General features: G+C 42.8%; 2 protein-coding genes across 8 annotated transcripts in view; both read right to left on the bottom strand.

Annotated features, from left to right (window-relative positions):
* Positions 1–4094: 4094 nt before the first annotated feature.
* LOC116784917 (E3 ubiquitin-protein ligase RNF144B-like) lies at positions 4095–8236 on the bottom strand. Its single transcript, XM_032684010.1, has 5 exons — positions 8230–8236; positions 7279–7483; positions 6340–6484; positions 4544–4633; positions 4095–4348 (listed from the first exon to the last, which is right to left on the bottom strand). The coding sequence occupies exons 1-5, from the start codon at positions 8234–8236 to the stop codon at positions 4208–4210; spliced, it is 588 nt and encodes a 195-aa protein (XP_032539901.1). The 3' UTR covers positions 4095–4207.
* LOC116792189 (E3 ubiquitin-protein ligase RNF144B-like) overlaps positions 7412–18960 on the bottom strand; it is a 98877-nt gene continuing 87328 nt past the window's right edge. For 6 of the 7 annotated variants that reach the window (XM_032698942.1, XM_032698971.1, XM_032698953.1 and 3 more), the window contains exons 6-8: positions 18693–18837; positions 16900–16989; positions 16448–16701 (exon numbers count right to left, since the gene is read on the bottom strand). In XM_032698942.1, the coding sequence (XP_032554833.1) occupies positions 16561–16701; positions 16900–16989; positions 18693–18837 (376 nt within the window). In that variant the 3' untranslated portion in view covers positions 16448–16560. Of the gene's footprint in view, positions 7484–16447; positions 16702–16899; positions 16990–18692; positions 18838–18960 lie in introns of those variants that run through there. The other variant, XM_032698961.1, reaches the window with a different exon arrangement.

The following is an 18960-nucleotide window of genomic DNA, read 5'->3' as shown; positions in this document are numbered from 1 at the left end:
CATGCTACTGGACAGACAACAGTACGTAGCATTCAGCATCATTAAGATGCCCATCAGGCAAAGAGAAACATTCATTACTATTACCCCTCATGCCCTTCTTTAGGGTAGGTAACCCCATGTGGCAATAATAAATCCTCACTTACTGACCACCTCCCATAGTTCTAGAATAAATACAACAGGGAAGTGCTTATGCTACAGCATGACAAATATTTTCAGGAATAGGTGGGTTTGGGAACAGGTATCATCATCCTCATTTTAACACAAGGACTTGGGATGCTGAGTGGGATCCTCAGCTGTATATGACACAGACCCTGTTATTGATGAGAAATACTGTGGAAAATGTGGCCATGGAGATCTGTGGCCAGGTGAAGTAAAAATCCAGATTTCTAGCACTGCTCTCTAATTTTAGGAACTGACCTTTAGGCATCTAAAGTCCAATTTTCATAAGGGATGAATGCTTCTAGTTCAGAGGGAATGGAGTACTTGCCACTTCTCCAAGAGACACATCTGTGAATGCTCTCAATGTCACGTTAATGGCCTAAACCCCCTCAAGTTCTCTCTCAGTGGTTAAAGGTGCCAGGATAAACTGGTGATGATTGCAGGGTGGGCGATGTGCTCCTCTGTGGTACCCTGCACTGCCACAGCCCTGAGCTCTCCTCTGGCTGCTACCCTCCTGTCAGCCACCTGCCATGGGGGGGAGAAGAGAGATGGGAAGGGGAGTGAAGCCTGGCACTAACATGCACCAACCACCAATCACTAAAATGGAGTTCAGCAGGGTGGATTTACAGATGCATTGATTTAGAAGAGTCACAAGTAGTTGGAGTCCTGTTTTTGTTTCTTTCTCCCTAATTTCTATTAGTATTATTTGTCATGCTTGCAATAAATCTTCTATAAAGTGACTTTAATGTTTCTTTAAAGTTAAAAAATCCCAAATGACACAAATCAAAAACCAACTCTGTACAAAGATTCTTGCTAAAATGATTCTCAGGAAACTCTGTGAGCATGACCAGCTGGTGTAAAATAGTTGCCTTCTGGAAAAGAAGGCAAGAAGTCTCTACTGCTCCCAGCGCTTCAGCACAGGTACTGCTCTGCTTGGCAGAGTTAGGATGTCCTCATGTGCTGGCCAGGTCAGGGTCTACTTAATGCACAAGCTCAATGAAAAAGCTAGGATACATAGGGCACTGAACATGGCCTTTTAAAGAAAATAAAGGTTGTAAAACTTCAATTTTTAACCTCTAAAGTATTTCCAGAACTTATTTCTAGGTCAATTTGCCAAAGGAAACAGCCAAAGGAAGGTGTGCCTGCAGTACACGCTCTCCTTATCCAGCTTTTGTGTAATGACTTCCATTTACAGTCTGTGCTACTTCTACCAATCATACAGATTTCTTAGATGCCTGGACTGGCGCTTGGGTTGCCAGGTTGTGTAAACTCCTGCATACTGAATTTCAACTGCTTTTTGTACCCTCACCAGGCACCTAACCTGGTACTGGCAACCAGACATTCACAGGGAAAAGGAATACCTTCCTCCTGCTCCGTAGGAATTAGCCTCTGATGGGGAACTAACTGCACTTAAATCGAGCACTTAAAAATAAACTGAATGGTGTTGTTTTCCCAGGCTTTACAGCTAGACATGTGTGCCATGCTTTTATGAAATACTGTTCTTCAAACCGTTTAAACAAATTCCCACTCTATGGAGAGATCTGCATTAGCTTTAGAAAACACATAAAGAACCAAAAAAGGTCAAACTTGTCCATTACTGGATTCTGGGCAAGACAGCTGCCTTCAGTTGTATTTCTTTAACAGAGGGAAGAACTTGACTGGTTCATTAACACAACAGCACTAATGAAAAGAAGACCAGACACCTTCATCCCATTAGGCATTTTAGCAAAAACAGGCCAAAGGAAAGAGGGAGAGGACAAGGAAAGAAACTGGACTAGCAGAGGGTGTGTTGGTCATGGGTAAGGTCACAAAACACGAAAAACCCACAGATTTTAACGTGCAGAGGACATTGGACCATTGCAACTCTGGTTATGGTTAAAGAGACCGTACAGCTCCTACATCTTCGTCCTTGAGGCTTCATTAAAGCAAGACTCACAACTTCATCAATCAAATGGAAATGACAGCAGTGCTGTAAAAACATAGGTAGAAAAATAGTGCAAAGCCAAGGGTTGGACACTCTATAATCTGTCACAAGTACCCCAAAGCACTACCATTAGTGCTCTTAAAGAAAACACACACAGAAAACATTCTTTATTTATTATAAATGGCAGTTGTCTGCATTGCACTCTGTATTTAGAAGGTACTGATTACCTTTGTGCTTCCCTTCAAAGCTGTGGACGAAGAATAAATAGCACTGTTGAGCACTGCCTGCCCTCCAGTCACGACTGGTAGCAAAGTCAGACAGCATTTATAAAAGAAATCAATTAAAAAGGAAAACAGACAGCATCATTTAAGGCCTTTGTCCTTGCTAGTCTGCTCAGCAGACTACACTTTCTTCTTAAAAGAAGAACACCTACCACTTCTGTGACAGTATCCAGAGAGCAGAGTGAAACAAAAAAAAGGTCACATTTCCAGCTGCCAAGAAGGCAAAGTTCCTGGGGCTCAGCCAAACACAACAGCACAGACACTCTTCACAGCACTCTTCAGGTGACCTGCACTGTGTGCCTGGAGAAGGGCAGCCTGGCAAAGTGTGAGCCCAACACAACACTCAGGCTGAGCATCTCATTTAAACCTTGCAGCCCTTAAGGAAAGGGGTTTGGAGTTACAACCAATTATACAGTGCAAACTCGTATCTGTTCCCACAGATATAAAATGCACAGGCGGGAGTGCAGAACAAAAGCGCCACCAGCCCCAGTGGTGAAGAGCAGCAGCCAATAAGGAAATAAACTCCAGGGAGCAGAGCCTGATCTCAGCTACTCCTGAGCAAGCCTGGAGTAACTCCAGCTCTTTCAGTGAACTTATACAAGTGTAGCTGATAACAGGGTCTGAATCAGTTTGGTGGTGAGGCAAAAATTAAAATGAAAGGTTTGTTAAATGACAGCCTTCCAGATTTAGTGTCACTGAAAAATATTGGTAACAATGTTTGTTAACCTTGAGCAGGACAAAACAAATGCCCACCAGTGGATGGAACTCACATTTATGCAGCATTTCCCAAGTATTCACTTCAGCAGGTCCATAAAGTTTTAAAGAAGGGCTTGGCTTAGCCTGGTCTGAGTAACTTTTAACAGGGTTCTTCCTGACACCCCATGTAAACTGTGGAAAAAAATACACTGACTGTCTAGAAAATACACTGTACATATGTACCCAGTATATCCATGCCCATGCAGTCAGTTTATGCTCACACAACCAAAATCCCAACATTGTGCACTGAATGGGAACTGTATCATGACCCTTCTTCAAATATTAGCTTCTTGGTGAGTTTGCTACATCCACGTTACTGACAAAAGGCATGCCCAGAGACAGGGAAATATGCCTACTCCTCATATTTCATGGTAGATATGTTGTGTTGGAACCAGAAGAAACAGCAGCTTTCTCAAGGTAGTCTGGTCTCTCAGAAGAGAGTCCTGTCTTAGCTGGAAAGAGTTTTGTTGAGTTTTTTTTGCTTCTGTAATTGAGATCAATAGAAAAAATCAAATTGATTTCAATGCTGAAAGAAATGCCATGGCAGCCAATTGACAGGAAACTACCAAACCCCTTTTCTTAATGGTTTGTTACCTTTAACAGGACACAAGCTACCAGGTAGAAGACCCTATTCAGGCTTTTCCCTCTCCCTCTTTCACAAAATACCCAGAACTTTATGAAAAATCTGAGTGTCACCAAGAACCAGCAGAAAGCACAACAGTAATGACTGGGTCTGCAAAGGCAGCGTAACACTGCAGGATCAAGTCACGTGCAGCTGAGGGAAAATGGGAAAGTTCCAGCAGTCTTGGAAGGTGCCTCATATTTATGGCATGAACTAGGGAATGGTGTCCTGGCTTCCTTCTCAGGAAGCAAAAGCCCACACCATACATACTGCACAATAATCTAGATCTTTCCCACTGCAGGATTTGTTAGTGATAGAATAGCCTGTAAAGAATAGGCACTTATCCCAAGAATTGGCAGAAAAAAACAAGCATTATTTGGTAGGTGTGGCACCAAAATACAGCCAATGTGCTTTCTCACATATATATGCTGTACAGGTGGAGGAGACTCAAACAGACACAGAGTTTTAGGTGGTTGGTGGGCTGTGGTTTTTCTTTTTGCTCCGGCAAGATTTGCAAATGCAGCAGATGATGCAGGGAGATGCCACCAGCAGCAAGGGAGAGGTCACCAGTGCTATGATACCGAGTCCAACGAGGATCCCCACAACCTGAAAGACATGGTGGGGAAAAATAGGTATTGAGCTAATGTGCAAAATAAAGGACACATGTGCATGCATAAGCACAGCATAGATCACAAAGAAGATAGGTGAAAAAACAAAAATAATCCTCTTAGTCCTTCCCGAAGGGTAAAATCTCTGCTTCATGTGCGCATGAGAGCTCTGCCCAGCTGGCTAGGAACACACCTGAGTTCTGTTCCACATCACTGAAGCCCGCGAGTGGCCGAGCTTGTTTCTGCAAGGGCCTCTGTCGTAATGGCGTAAGAAGATATCGTTCTGAAAAACAGAAGGAGAAGCTCTAAGAGCAGGTTACGGTACTGCAGGGAGTGGTTCAAGACCAGACTGGAAACACAACCTTCCTGACACTGCTTTAAAATTGCCTGCTGCCGGCAGACAAGTTCACCTGTCTTCTAAATAATTACCCAGACAAACTTCTCAGAGTTTCAAAAGTTGGTGTATGTTTGGCACCTCAGCTGTCAGCCAGCATCTTTCCTCCTCCACTTTTAAGAAGCGTACGTCTCTCAGTTGCACCTATTGCACAAGAACCTGGTCTGTAATTTAATGATAATAAAGGGGGCTGAAAACATCAGATATCTCTGAAAACTGGCAAGGTGAGGGATCATCTCCCTGAGGTGCTTCTGCTTGCTGTTCTCCTGCTGTACTTATGCTTCATAGTCATTTTCTTCCTAGGCTTAACGGGAAAATTTAAAAAGTAGAAAAATCCTGTTTCCCTTCTCTTTTCTCATTAAGACTTACTAAATTACCAATTTTTTTCAGAAGGTGACTCACACCCTCCACTACCCTCCCTTAGCCAGCTGTGCTGTAAGATGATGCTGCTTCCCCTTTCATTTTTCAAACCTACTCTCTGCCTTTACACCTATCGCCTTCATCTATGCCCCAAGTTTCTGTAACCCTGCACATTTAGAAAAAACACATTGGAATCCCACAACTACAGTTGCTTTTCCTCTTTCTCTCTTGGAACTGACAAAAACTCAAAAAGGGCGTATCTGCAGAGCCTGTGACAATCTGACAGTCTTCCACTTCAGCACAGTGTTAAGCAACCACCCTGTACTGGATGTACTCTGAAGCAAGTTGGAAGACTCACGTTGAAAAAGCATGCTCACCCACACGGAAATGGGACACGACTAAGTGAAACCTGTTTAGCATGACGAGTAAAGGAAGGATGAAGAATGAGGAAGTCTCCTTGTTTGCTGGCTGCAACAGGAGGTGCAGTACAAAAAAGAGGACAAGAAAAGCCATGCAGCACATAACATTTCGTTTCAAGTGCTTGGTAAAGTCCTTTGCACACTCCCACAGTTATTAGTGATGTCTGTGCCAAAAAGGCAAACTGCCATATCCACGAGCACATTACTTCCGGGACTCTTAATTCTGCTAGGAAACTTGAAGTCCACACGAGTTCAGACTAGTTTGCAACCCTTGAGAAACCAACAGGCACTTCACAATCCAGGCTCATAATCCAACGTTTTTATCCTCAAGCTTCCCAACCAACCAGTCTCTTCAGCAAACACAGTCCATGAGCTCTTAAGCACTCTACCATGGAACAACCCACTTCACCCAGTATCAGACCACTTTTTGGACAGACTGTGTCCTTTGTTGTTGAAGCAGGTGGAAGACACTTATTTCCCCTCACTCTCAACCAAATGGTTTTTAACTACTGGAAGAGGGAATAAGAGCAAGGTGTTGCTGGAAAGAACCTCCAGAAAGCAACCAGTCCATCCTATTTCCCTCAAAGAACTAGCATGGGACCCACAGATGTGGCTATAACCCTTCATGGGGGGAAAAAAGGATACTGATACAAATAAAAGTACTGGGTGAAAGACGAGAAGGAAATTGAGTCAGAAGCTGAAGGAAGCCAAGATATTTGCTAGGACAGCAAGGAATTAATGAAGAGCTTGGATAGGGCCTCCTCACACTAAGCCCAACCCCACTCTTTATCCAGGTGTTTTTCCTGTAGCACTTACATCCAAGTTCTGTAGACAGTACCAGCAAAACGTGTGCTTGCAGTTCTTGCACATCATCTGAGCACAGCCCTCATTTCGCTCAATATAGATCCGACAAACTGGGCACTGCTTAATTGGTGCCTCTGTCTCTGTTCCAATAAGGGATCTAGAAGAGCAAGGAAACATCACAGTGAAATCTGAATGCAATTACTGTTGATATTCCACTGCCTAAAGTATACTGGGCTTCTTTTCCAGAGCATCTAGTGGTGTTGTCTTAATGCACTCAAATGTGGGAAGCTTCTTATGTTCACTACCCTACATTGACATATACTCACTACTAGGTGTAAGATATTAATATCACATAAAAGTGAAACTCCATTGCCTTGTGCTTTTATGCTACATAAAACCAACACTCACTACACCCACAAATTAACTACCTATAGCATTACAACTTTGGACTTTGTTACAGACAGCTTGCACAAGTCATTTAACAGGACTGGATTATGCAACTCAAAGCACTGACCCTGTCTGAACAAAATCAGCTTAAACTCCACCAAAGCCATCAATCAAACCTGGAGGAAAAAAATCACGGCAAGAGCATTTTGGCAACTCCTTATCCAATGAAGTCTCCAGCAAGCAGAATGCTTACATTTTAAGTCTTTCCGTTCTTGCAAAAAATGATCAAAAACTTTGAACACACAACTAAACAAAATCTGATTCTGAAAATAAAGATGGAGGGCCAGAGACATGACAGAATCTAAGCACAAAAGTGCTTTCCTTCTGTAGATTAAGGACTTATGGAAACTTGTCCAATAGGTTATTTGCACCTAAGCAAAATGAGCTAAAACCAGGTTTTTCACAGTGCATGAAATTTACACTCTGATTTTATAGATACTAAGCAGGGGCACTGTGACAAAAATAACCAAAAGAATGTATGGCCTCCATGGACTCCCCTCTTACCCCTGCTCGGTTGGGACTGGAGTAGGTTGGTTTTCCCGGCACAGGTGCTGCAGGTGCCAGGCCTCCTTGCAAGAGGAGCAGAACGTCAGGTGGCAAGCCGGGCACTCCACTGGCACCGGTGCTCTAGGCTCGTTTGGTGCAATGTGGCACACTGTTTGGCAGTCGGCCGTGGGGCACCACGTTCTCTGGGGGTCCAAGTGCACCTCTGAAATGCAACAGAGAGAGAAACAAAACTGTTTATACAGCCTCCTTTTCATTCCAGTGACATGTGCCCAGGCATACAAGAATCAATTCTACAAGCGGGTGTGGAAGCCAAAGCGCTCCACACCCACGCCCACAGGGATTTGAGCCTACTCTTCCTCAGGCAGGTCTGCAGTTGCACTTTGCTAAGGCAGCTGCACTAGAAGCATCACAAGAATAGAAATACACTACACAGAGCATATCTTTGCCTTTTTATAGGGAGGTCCAAAATACGAACCTAAGTGCTGCTTGCTGACAAGCACGTGCCTTTTGTAACGCTAGGGGATTCTGAGTCTTTCGCAGGTACAAGCCATGCAGTGACTTCTGTGTAAACAGCAGAAGGACTGTCATTACATTAATTTCAAGTGGCTTTCCATGCCCTATTTACTCCCCTCTATCTGCAAACTCCAATTAATATTCACTGTATGATGTCGTCACTCTTTGCCTGGTAATGAGCTTAGAACAACAGTCAAGATTTGGGGTGAAGGCACTGAGTTACACTCATCACCACATGGCAGCGAATGATAATTGTTGAGTCTCTCTCTCCCTTCCTCAGCTTTATTCAAGGAATTTGGACTTGCAACAAAAGACCAAGCGGAAACACGTTCACTGTTCTTCTCTTGCTGCTCAAGTCCGTGAGATGCAGCTGAACATTCACACCCTGCAGAGCCTCCCTAGAAAAGACCTGTTGTGCCTGCAGGAGCTACCCACCTCTCATCCTTCCCTGGGAGTTCTCTGGTACCACCACTGTGAATAATTAGATAGAGGGCATGTCTCAGAAGCAGCTGGAAACCCTGACTGTGAGAAGGCAAAAGCCATTACAATGTACCTCCAGCAGATAAAATGTTGTCCCTCCTGAAATAAAAGGCTGCACAAGAGCCTCAGATACATGTGCTCTGGACAATTTGGCTGGAACCACAGAAGGATGATCATCTTCTCTGCTGGCTGCAGGACACACAGGTACTCAATGCTCTGAATTCAGGTCATTTCTGAGTCTGTGCCAGAGCGCTCCAACAGATGAGGAGAATTTCTATAGCCATGTCAAAAGTTGTTACCTATAATTCAGGTAGTGCCAGCAAAACAGCTGTACCACCTCCCTTCAACCATTTCATGAATCTAGTTGCATTATTTCCTCTTATTCTTTTGCCCATGCTTCCTTTGCCTCCAAAAACAAACAAAGATTTTGCTTTCCACTGAATGAAAGCCAGAACAAATTATTTTGCAGCTTCATTTGTGGAGAGAAGAGAGGCATGGTCAAACAAGTAATTTGCCATTTTTACATACTTTTTAAAAGTACTGTCCTAACTGAGCTGATTATCAGTGCTGAATTTATTCCAAACAAACCAGCGGGGGAAAAAATGTACCTGTATGACCAAAATTTTGAGCTGTAGTTGACAACAGTGATATTCTCCTCAATCTTCATTCTGAAAACATATTCTCAGAGGCAATACTCTCAAAACCTTTCAGATAATCTATTGAGGTGAAAAGCCCTCAATAGGATATCTCACCCAGGTGGAAAATTTTACCTTTGGGTGCTGAATAATTGTAGCTAAGCTGGAAATATTTAATAGTAAATATCCCTTTAATATGTGATGCTCAAAAAACACAGCTGGGATTGTCTCTCATAAGCACTGCAGGATGTGGGTGTTTGGGAAAACTAAGGAACATGTATTTCTGAAACTACACGTCAGGGTGTAGCCTTCCTTCAGGTCCTCTGGAAACACAGAGCTGGAGGCCCCATTCTGCTGCAAGGACAGGCAGGGCTGAGGGAACAAGGGAAGAGAAAGCAGCAGACTTTTCCTCCTGCAGCCTGCCACACATCCCCCATCTACAGCCTGGAGTAGCTCCAGCTCATCCAAGTTGCTCCTGGTACACCCCTAGTCATGATCTCCACCAGATTTTGCAGTGGAGCAGATTTATAGTAGTCCTGTATCCCACCTACAGAGAGGGAACACCACCGCTGTCTGCATGTCCCTGCAGCAGCACTCAGGAGCTAACCCAGAGCCTGCCCCATGCTCTTTAAAAGGATTTTAATTCACTTATTCTTGTGAAAGTAAATAAGAGTCAAGATTCTGATCCCGTCTCCTCTACCCTCTTTCATCCTCAAAATTTCCATTAAGCATCTCTGATGTATTCAAATTCTTTCCATAAATTCCCTGAGTTATCTTTTTAAAGGCAGTTAAAGATTACAACAAAATGAGACAATGTCTTTACACTGGTTTTTTTAATGTTGCACATACTGCATTTTATAACATTGGAAGAAAAAAACAAAGTAAACCTTAAAGACAGAAAATAAATACAATTTTTATGAATATATGCAGATAGAGTGCAAAAAATTGCATCTGTTAAACATTTAAATGCTGAATCATACAACAAAAAAAATTTACAAAAGCACTTATTTCTTTATACATGTCAGCTTTCCTCTTATAAACACAAAAATATTTTAACAAATCTTACAAAGATCAAACCCTTTTGCCCTTCACCGGGAGAAAAGTGGTGAAGAAAGTGTATTACCGGGAGGAAAAGAGGAAAAAAAACTCTGATAAACAAATTGTAAAAGCCTAAACAGGTATCAGGGAAACAACACGTAGACACTGGGGAGGGGTCCGTGACCACTGCCAGCTCACCACAGTGCACAGAAATGCACCTTCGTGTCAGACTCAAACACTTCGAACCACATATATTTTAAATACACACTTTGTCCAGACATAAGCAATGCTGGAGCACTCAAGAGCTCTCACGAGGCAGCCCTTGGTGCCTGCGATGTTAATGCCAGTGTGGTAAATAACAGTTCTGCTTCTTTTCATTCCCAAGCCTTGCCCATTAGGCAAAGCAAATGCTTAGACCAGCTGAGCTCCAAATAGCCCATCTGAATTGAAGTTTCTGTGAAACTGAAACAGCCAGTACCAGAGACTGGAAAACAAAAGGAACAGAGATTTGCTGTGGAATCTGGGAAATTTTAGGGGTGAGTGGGTAGCCATGGAAAGGGCCAGCTTGAGATATGGCCCCTGATTAAACTCCAGGATACGCTTACCCATGAGAAGATGGCCCAGCATCAAGGCTGTGGTGCAGCACCAGCCCAGCACTACACGTGCCACAGAGCTGGTGGCACTCAAAGCCTCACCCGGATGAGCCCCTTGTGCACCACATCTACCACATGGGCCCCAGAAAGCCATAAAGGCAGCTCAGGCACCTCCCTGAAATTTGAGCAACTTACTGCACATTCAACCTGTCTGGGATCTCCTGGCACTTGGCCACCAGAAGCTGCAGCTTCTGTTTGGACATCCAGAAGGCACAAGCAAATGACTGAAGTCCTTAATTTTCATCCAAGAAAAAAGAAAGCCACTTGGGAAAAATGAAGAAAAATGAGGTCATGCCCTCTAAAAAGATGCTGGACCTTGTCAAACAGTATCATCTTGCATAGATTGTGATGGTCAATAAAATTCATTGCCAGGAAACTACCTTTCCTAACAATAGACATTTGCTCAATTCAAAGAACTAATTAAGGGATCACAAAAATCCCTCTGATATAACTACAAAATAGCAGGAAACATTTACTGTGGACTGCACCAAATCATAGGAATTTACCATGCCAGGAGCACCATGACCTTCTCCACAGAAATCAGAACAGGGAAGGCTTCCAGTATGAATGCAACTAAAATAAATCTGTCATATGATAAAAGCAATGATACTTCAACCTCAATATTTTATAATTACTAATTATAAATTATATATGCATCGTATAAATTATAATAATAAATTTAAAAACCACATTGGTTCTGAGAAATTTGAGAATAGTGACACAAAACAAGCCTTTGGGCTTCCTGTTCAGCAACACCATTCAGCTCTCACTTCATTACTTTACTAACTAAAGGACAAATAAAAATTAGACTGAAGTTTTCCAGAATCTTAGCAGTAAGTTCATCTTCCAGCAGACCACAGAAGAACTAACTCTTACTGTTCCAGGAAAGGTAAATTTTCACATCTTTATTGCCAGCCACATGAGTTAGGGTCTGATCCTACACGCTCACATGTGAAAGTTTATAACCAGAGTTAGTTTATAACTAGAACACTCTGGTCAACTGTTTCAGTGTATTTTTAAAATTATCTTCCTGTACAAGTATATCCTAGAAAGCCTCCAGAGAGTTTGAGGCTCTAAGCTGTGGATCTATACAAGAGAAGCTTTTTTGATTTATATAATAAAAATATGTATACAGGATGTAGACTTTTAATTTTTTCCCCATCACATTTCCAAAGAAGTCTGCCTGACAATAGAAGCATCTCTCCTGTGAAGCTCAAAAGCTGTAGGGCTCCTTCACCTATGAGCTCTAATAAAGCAGTTCTTATTTAGGTCTTACAAGACAACTTTTAAGTCTGAATGAGCTTTTCTAAACAAGACAAGTCTGAAATTTCTATCTTTGCTCAGTTATCTCAGCATCAAATTTCTTATTAAAACTTGTGAGAAAATTGTTGGAAGATTTTTATCCTCATACAAAGAAATCTACTAACTTCGCTCTAAGAATCTTTGGCCTGAAATAGAGGATGAAAAATATGATCATAAAAGGAATCAGTTTGAGAAAGAGTGACTGGGAGAAGGAGACTACAGTGCAATACAGATTTCAAATTTTTAAAGCAGCAAGCACTACAGCACCACCCCCCACTGTGATACCAGAGAACAGAACAGCCAAAAGTTGATTTCATTGTCCCATTGTGGAAATGCAGTTGATTTCTGTCCACTTGTATATTTCCTAGCAAATATGGAACTAATATCCAGTTTCTCTTAGTTCATTCAAGTAAAATGTATGTACATTTTAAACTTATCTTTGGCCTTTATGTCATGCTACTGGACAGACAACAGTACGTAGCATTCAGCATCATTAAGATGCCCATCAGGCAAAGAGAAACATTCATTACTATTACCCCTCATGCCCTTCTTTAGGGTAGGTAACCCCATGTGGCAATAATAAATCCTCACTTACTGACCACCTCCCATAGTTCTAGAATAAATACAACAGGGAAGTGCTTATGCTACAGCATGACAAATATTTTCAGGAATAGGTGGGTTTGGGAACAGGTATCATCATCCTCATTTTAACACAAGGACTTGGGATGCTGAGTGGGATCCTCAGCTGTATATGACACAGACCCCGTTATTGATGAGAAATACTGTGGAAAATGTGGCCATGGAGATCTGTGGCCAGGTGAAGTAAAAATCCAGATTTCTAGCACTGCTCTCTAATTTTAGGAACTGACCTTTAGGCATCTAAAGTCCAATTTTCATAAGGGATGAATGCTTCTAGTTCAGAGGGAATGGAGTACTTGCCACTTCTCCAAGAGACACATCTGTGAATGCTCTCAATGTCACGTTAATGGCCTAAACCCCCTCAAGTTCTCTCTCAGTGGTTAAAGGTGCCAGGATAAACTGGTGATGATTGCAGGGTGGGCGATGTGCTCCTCTGTGGTACCCTGCACTGCCACAGCCCTGAGCTCTCCTCTGGCTGCTACCCTCCTGTCAGCCACCTGCCATGGGGGGGAGAAGAGAGATGGGAAGGGGAGTGAAGCCTGGCACTAACATGCACCAACCACCAATCACTAAAATGGAGTTCAGCAGGGTGGATTTACAGATGCATTGATTTAGAAGAGTCACAAGTAGTTGGAGTCCTGTTTTTGTTTCTTTCTCCCTAATTTCTATTAGTATTATTTGTCATGCTTGCAATAAATCTTCTATAAAGTGACTTTAATGTTTCTTTAAAGTTAAAAAATCCCAAATGACACAAATCAAAAACCAACTCTGTACAAAGATTCTTGCTAAAATGATTCTCAGGAAACTCTGTGAGCATGACCAGCTGGTGTAAAATAGTTGCCTTCTGGAAAAGAAGGCAAGAAGTCTCTACTGCTCCCAGCGCTTCAGCACAGGTACTGCTCTGCTTGGCAGAGTTAGGATGTCCTCATGTGCTGGCCAGGTCAGGGTCTACTTAATGCACAAGCTCAATGAAAAAGCTAGGATACATAGGGCACTGAACATGGCCTTTTAAAGAAAATAAAGGTTGTAAAACTTCAATTTTTAACCTCTAAAGTATTTCCAGAACTTATTTCTAGGTCAATTTGCCAAAGGAAACAGCCAAAGGAAGGTGTGCCTGCAGTACACGCTCTCCTTATCCAGCTTTTGTGTAATGACTTCCATTTACAGTCTGTGCTACTTCTACCAATCATACAGATTTCTTAGATGCCTGGACTGGCGCTTGGGTTGCCAGGTTGTGTAAACTCCTGCATACTGAATTTCAGCTGCTTTTTGTACCCTCACCAGGCACCTAACCTGGCACTGCCAACCAGACATTCACAGGGAAAAGGAATACCTTCCTCCTGCTCCATAGGAATTAGCCTCTGATGGGGAACTAACTGCACTTAAATCGAGCACTTAAAAATAAACTGAATGGTGTTGTTTTCCCAGGCTTTACAGCTAGACATGTGTGCCATGCTTTTATGAAATACTGTTCTTCAAACCGTTTAAACAAATTCCCACTCTATGGAGAGATCTGCATTAGCTTTAGAAAACACGTAAAGAACCAAAAAAGGTCAAACTTGTCCATTACTGGATTCTGGGCAAGACAGCTGCCTTCAGTTGCATTTCTTTAACATGGGGAAGAACTTGACTGGTTCATTAACACAACAGTACTAATGAAAAGAAGACCAGACACCTTCATCTCATTAGGCATTTTAGCAAAAACGGGCCAAAGGAAAGAGGGAGAGGACAAGGAAAGAAACTGGACTAGCAGAGGGTGTGTTGGTCATGGGTAAGGTCACAAAACACGAAAAACCCACAGATTTTAACGTGCAGAGGACATTGGACCATTGCAACTCTGGTTATGGTTAAAGAGACCGTACAGCTCCTACATCTTCGTCCTTGAGGCTTCATTAAAGCAAGACTCACAACTTCATCAATCAAATGGAAATGACAGCAGTGCTGTAAAAACATAGGTAGAAAAATAGTGCAAAGCCAAGGGTTGGACACTATAATCTGTCACAAGTACCCCAAAGCACTACCATTAGTGCTCTTAAAGAAAACACACACAGAAAACATTCTTTATTTATTATAAATGGCAGTTGTCTGCATTGCACTCTGTATTTAGAAGGTACTGATTACCTTTGTGCTTCCCTTCAAAGCTGTGGACGAAGAATAAATAGAGCCTTTCACACTGTTGAGCACTGCCTGCCCTCCAGTCACGACTGGTAGCAAAGTCAGACAGCATTTATAAAAGAAATCAATTAAAAAGGAAAACAGACAGCATCATTTAAGGCCTTTGTCCTTGCTAGTCTGCTCAGCAGACTACACTTTCTTCTTAAAAGAAGAACACCTACCACTTCTGTGACAGTATCCAGAGAGCAGAGTGAAACAAAAAAAAGGTCACATTTCCAGCTGCCAAGAAGGCAAAGTTCCTGGGGCTCAGCCAAACACAACAGCACAGACACTCTTCACAGCACTCTTCAGGTGACCTGCACTGTGTGCCTGGAGAAGGGCAGCCTGGCAAAGTGTGAGCCCAACACAACACTCAGGCTGAGCATCTCATTTAAACCTTGCAGCCCTTAAGGAAAGGGGTTTGGAGTTACAACCAATTATACAGTGCAAACTCGTATCTGTTCCCACAGATATAAAATGCACAGGCGGGAGTGCAGAACAAAAGCGCCACCAGCCCCAGTGGTGAAGAGCAGCAGCCAATAAGGAAATAAACTCCAGGGAGCAGAGCCTGATCTCAGCTACTCCTGAGCAAGCCTGGAGTAACTCCAGCTCTTTCAGTGAACTTATACAAGTGTAGCTGATAACAGGGTCTGAATCAGTTTGGTGGTGAGGCAAAAATTAAAATGAAAGGTTTGTTAAATGACAGCCTTCCAGATTTAGTGTCACTGAAAAATATTGGTAACAATGTTTGTTAACCTTGAGCAGGACAAAACAAATGCCCACCAGTGGATGGAACTCACATTTATGCAGCATTTCCCAAGTATTCACTTCAGCAGGTCCATAAAGTTTTAAAGAAGGGCTTGGCTTAGCCTGGTCTGAGTAACTTTTAACAGGGTTCTTCCTGACACCCCATGTAAACTGTGGAAAAAAATACACTGACTGTCTAGAAAATACACTGTACATATGTACCCAGTATATCCATGCCCATGCAGTCAGTTTATGCTCACACAACCAAAATCCCAACATTGTGCACTGAATGGGAACTGTATCATGACCCTTCTTCAAATATTAGCTTCTTGGTGAGTTTGCTACATCCACGTTACTGACAAAAGGCATGCCCAGAGACAGGGAAATATGCCTACTCCTCATATTTCATGGTAGATATGTTGTGTTGGAACCAGAAGAAACAGCAGCTTTCTCAAGGTAGTCTGGTCTCTCAGAAGAGAGTCCTGTCTTAGCTGGAAAGAGTTTTGTTGAGTTTTTTTTGCTTCTGTAATTGAGATCAATAGAAAAAATCAAATTGATTTCAATGCTGAAAGAAATGCCATGGCAGCCAATTGACAGGAAACTACCAAACCCCTTTTCTTAATGGTTTGTTACCTTTAACAGGACACAAGCTACCAGGTAGAAGACCCTATTCAGGCTTTTCCCTCTCCCTCTTTCACAAAATACCCAGAACTTTATGAAAAATCTGAGTGTCACCAAGAACCAACAGAAAGCACAACAGTAATGACTGGGTCTGCAAAGGCAGCGCAACACTGCAGGATCAAGTCACGTGCAGCTGAGGGAAAATGGGAAAGTTCCAGCAGTCTTGGAAGGTGCCTCATATTTATGGCATGAACGATGTCCTGGCTTCCTTTTCAGGAAGCAAAAGCCCACACCATACATACTGCACGATAATCTAGATCTTTCCCACTCTAGGATTTGTTAGTGATAGAATAGCCTGTAAAGAATAGGCACTTATCCCAAGAATTGGCAGAAAAAAACAAGCATTATTTGGTAGGTGTGGCACCAAAATACAGCCAATGTGCTTTCTCACATATATATGCTGTACAGGTGGAGGAGACTCAAACAGACACAGAGTTTTAGGTGGTTGGTGGGCTGTGGTTTTTCTTTTTGCTCCGGCAAGATTTGCAAATGCAGCAGATGATGCAGGGAGATGCCACCAGCAGCAAAGGAGAGGTCACCAGTGCTATGATACCGAGTCCAACGAGGATCCCCACAACCTGAAAGACATGGTGGGGAAAAATAGGTATTGAGCTAATGTGGAAAATAAAGGACACGTGTGCAGGCATAAGCACAGCATAGATCACAAAGAAGATAGGTGAAAAAACAAAAATAATCCTCTCGGTCCTTCCCTGAAGGGTAAAATCTCTTTGCTTCATGTGTGCATGAGAGCTCTGCCCTGCTGGCTAGGAACACACCTGAGTTCTGTTCCACATCACTGAAGCCCGTGAGTGGCCGAGCTTGTTTCTGCAAGGGCCTCTGTCGTAATGGCGTAAGAAGATATCGTTCTGAAAAACAGAAGGAGAAGCTCTAAGAGCAGGTTATGGTACTGCAGGGAGTGGTTCAAGACCAGACTGGAAACACAACCTTCCTGACACTGCTTTAAAATTGCCTGCTGCCGGCAGACAAGTTCACCTGTCTTCTAAATAATTACCCAGACAAACTTCTCAGAGTTTCAAAAATTGGTGTATGTTTGGCACCTCAGCTGTCAGCCAGCATCTTTCCTCCCCCACTATTAAGAAGTGTACGTCTCTGAGTTGCACCTATTGCACAAGAACCTGGTCTGTAATTTAATGATAATAAAGGGGGCTGAAAACATCAGATATCTCTGAAAACTGGCAAGGTGAGGGATCATCTCCCTGAGGTGCTTCTGCTTGCTGTTCTCCTGCTGTACTTACGCTTCATAGTCATTTTCTTCCTAGGCTTAACAGGAAAATTTAAAAAGTAGAAAAATCCTGTTTCCCTTCTCTTTTCTCATTAAGACTTACTAAATTACCAGTTTTTTTCAGAAGGTGACTCACACCCTCCACTACCCTCCCTTAGCCAGCTGTGCTGTAAGATGATGCTGCTTCCCCTTTCATTTTTCAAACCTACTCTCTGCCTTTACACCTATCGCCTTCATCTATGCCCCGAGTTCCTGTAACCCTGCACATTTAGAAAAAACACATTGGAATCCCACAACTACAATTGCTTTTCCTCTTTCTCTCTTGGAACTGACAAAAACTCAAAAAGGGCGTATCTGCAGAGCCTGTGACAATCTGACAGTCTTCCACTTCAGCACAGTGTTAAGCAATCACCCTGTACTGGATGTACTCTGAAGCAAGCTGGAAGACTCACGTTGAAAAAGCATGCTCACCCACACGGAAATGGGACACGACTAAGTGAAACCTGTTTAGCATGACGAGTAAAGGAAGGATGAAGAATGAGGAAGTCTCCTTGTTTGCTGGCTGCAACAGGAGGTGCAGTACAAAAAAGAGGACAAGAAAAGCCATGCAGCACATAACATTTCGTTTCAAGTGCTTGGTAAAGTCCTTTGCACACTCCCACAGTTATTAGTGATGTCTGTGCCAAAAAGGCAAACTGCCATATCCACGAGCACATTACTTCCGGGACTCTTAATTCTGCTAGGAAACTTGAAGTCCACACGAGTTCAGACTAGTTTGCAACCCTTGAGAAACCAACAGGCACTTCACAATCCAGGCTCATAATCCAACGTTTTTATCCTCAAGCTTCCCAACCAACCAGTCTCTTCAGCAAACACAGTCCATGAGCTCTTAAGCACTCTACCATGGAACAACCCACTTCACCCAGTATCAGACCACTTTTTGGACAGACTGTGTCCTTTGTTGTTGAAGCAGGTGGAAGACACTTATTTCCCCTCACTCTCAACCAAATGGTTTTTAACTACTGGAAGAGGGAATAAGAGCAAGGTGTTGCTGGAAAGAACCTCCAGAAAGCAACCAGTCCGTCTTATTTCCCTCAAAGAACTAGCATGGGACCCACAGATGTGGCTATAACCCTTCATGGGAAAAAAGGATACTGATACAAATAAAAGTACTGGGTGAAAGACAAGAAGGAAATTGAGTCAGAAGCTGAAGGAAGCCAAGATATTTGCTAGGACAGCAAGGAATTAATGAAGAGCTTGGATAGGGCCTCCTCACACTAAGCCCAACCCCACTCTTTATCCAGGTGTTTTTCCTGCAGCACTTACATCCAAGTTCTGTAGACAGTACCAGCAAAACGTGTGCTTGCAGTTCTTGCACATCATCTGAGCACAGCCCTCATTTCGCTCAATATAGATCCGACAAACTGGGCACTGCTTAATTGGTGCCTCTGTCTCTGTTCCAATAAGGGATCTAGAAGAGCAAGGAAACATCACAGTGAAATCTGAATGCAATTACTGTTGATATTCCACTGCCTAAAGTATACTGGGCTTCTTTTCCAGAGCATCTAGTGGTGTTGTCTTAATGCACTCAAAT

This window comes from Chiroxiphia lanceolata, chromosome 1 (genome assembly GCF_009829145.1).
Source record: "Chiroxiphia lanceolata isolate bChiLan1 chromosome 1, bChiLan1.pri, whole genome shotgun sequence".
NCBI classification, from domain to species: domain Eukaryota; kingdom Metazoa; phylum Chordata; class Aves; order Passeriformes; family Pipridae; genus Chiroxiphia; species Chiroxiphia lanceolata.
This window is presented reverse-complemented; position numbering and strand designations above follow the sequence as displayed.

Coding starts and splice junctions, on each gene's coding strand:
- LOC116784917 (XM_032684010.1), bottom strand. Junction 4,634..6,339: donor ACTGTCTACAGAACTTGGAT/GTAAGTGCTACA, acceptor TCTGTTTTTCAG/AACGATATCTTCTTACGCCA. Junction 4,349..4,543: donor TGATGTGGAACAGAACTCAG/GTGTGTTCCTAG, acceptor CATGTCTTTCAG/GTTGTGGGGATCCTCGTTGG.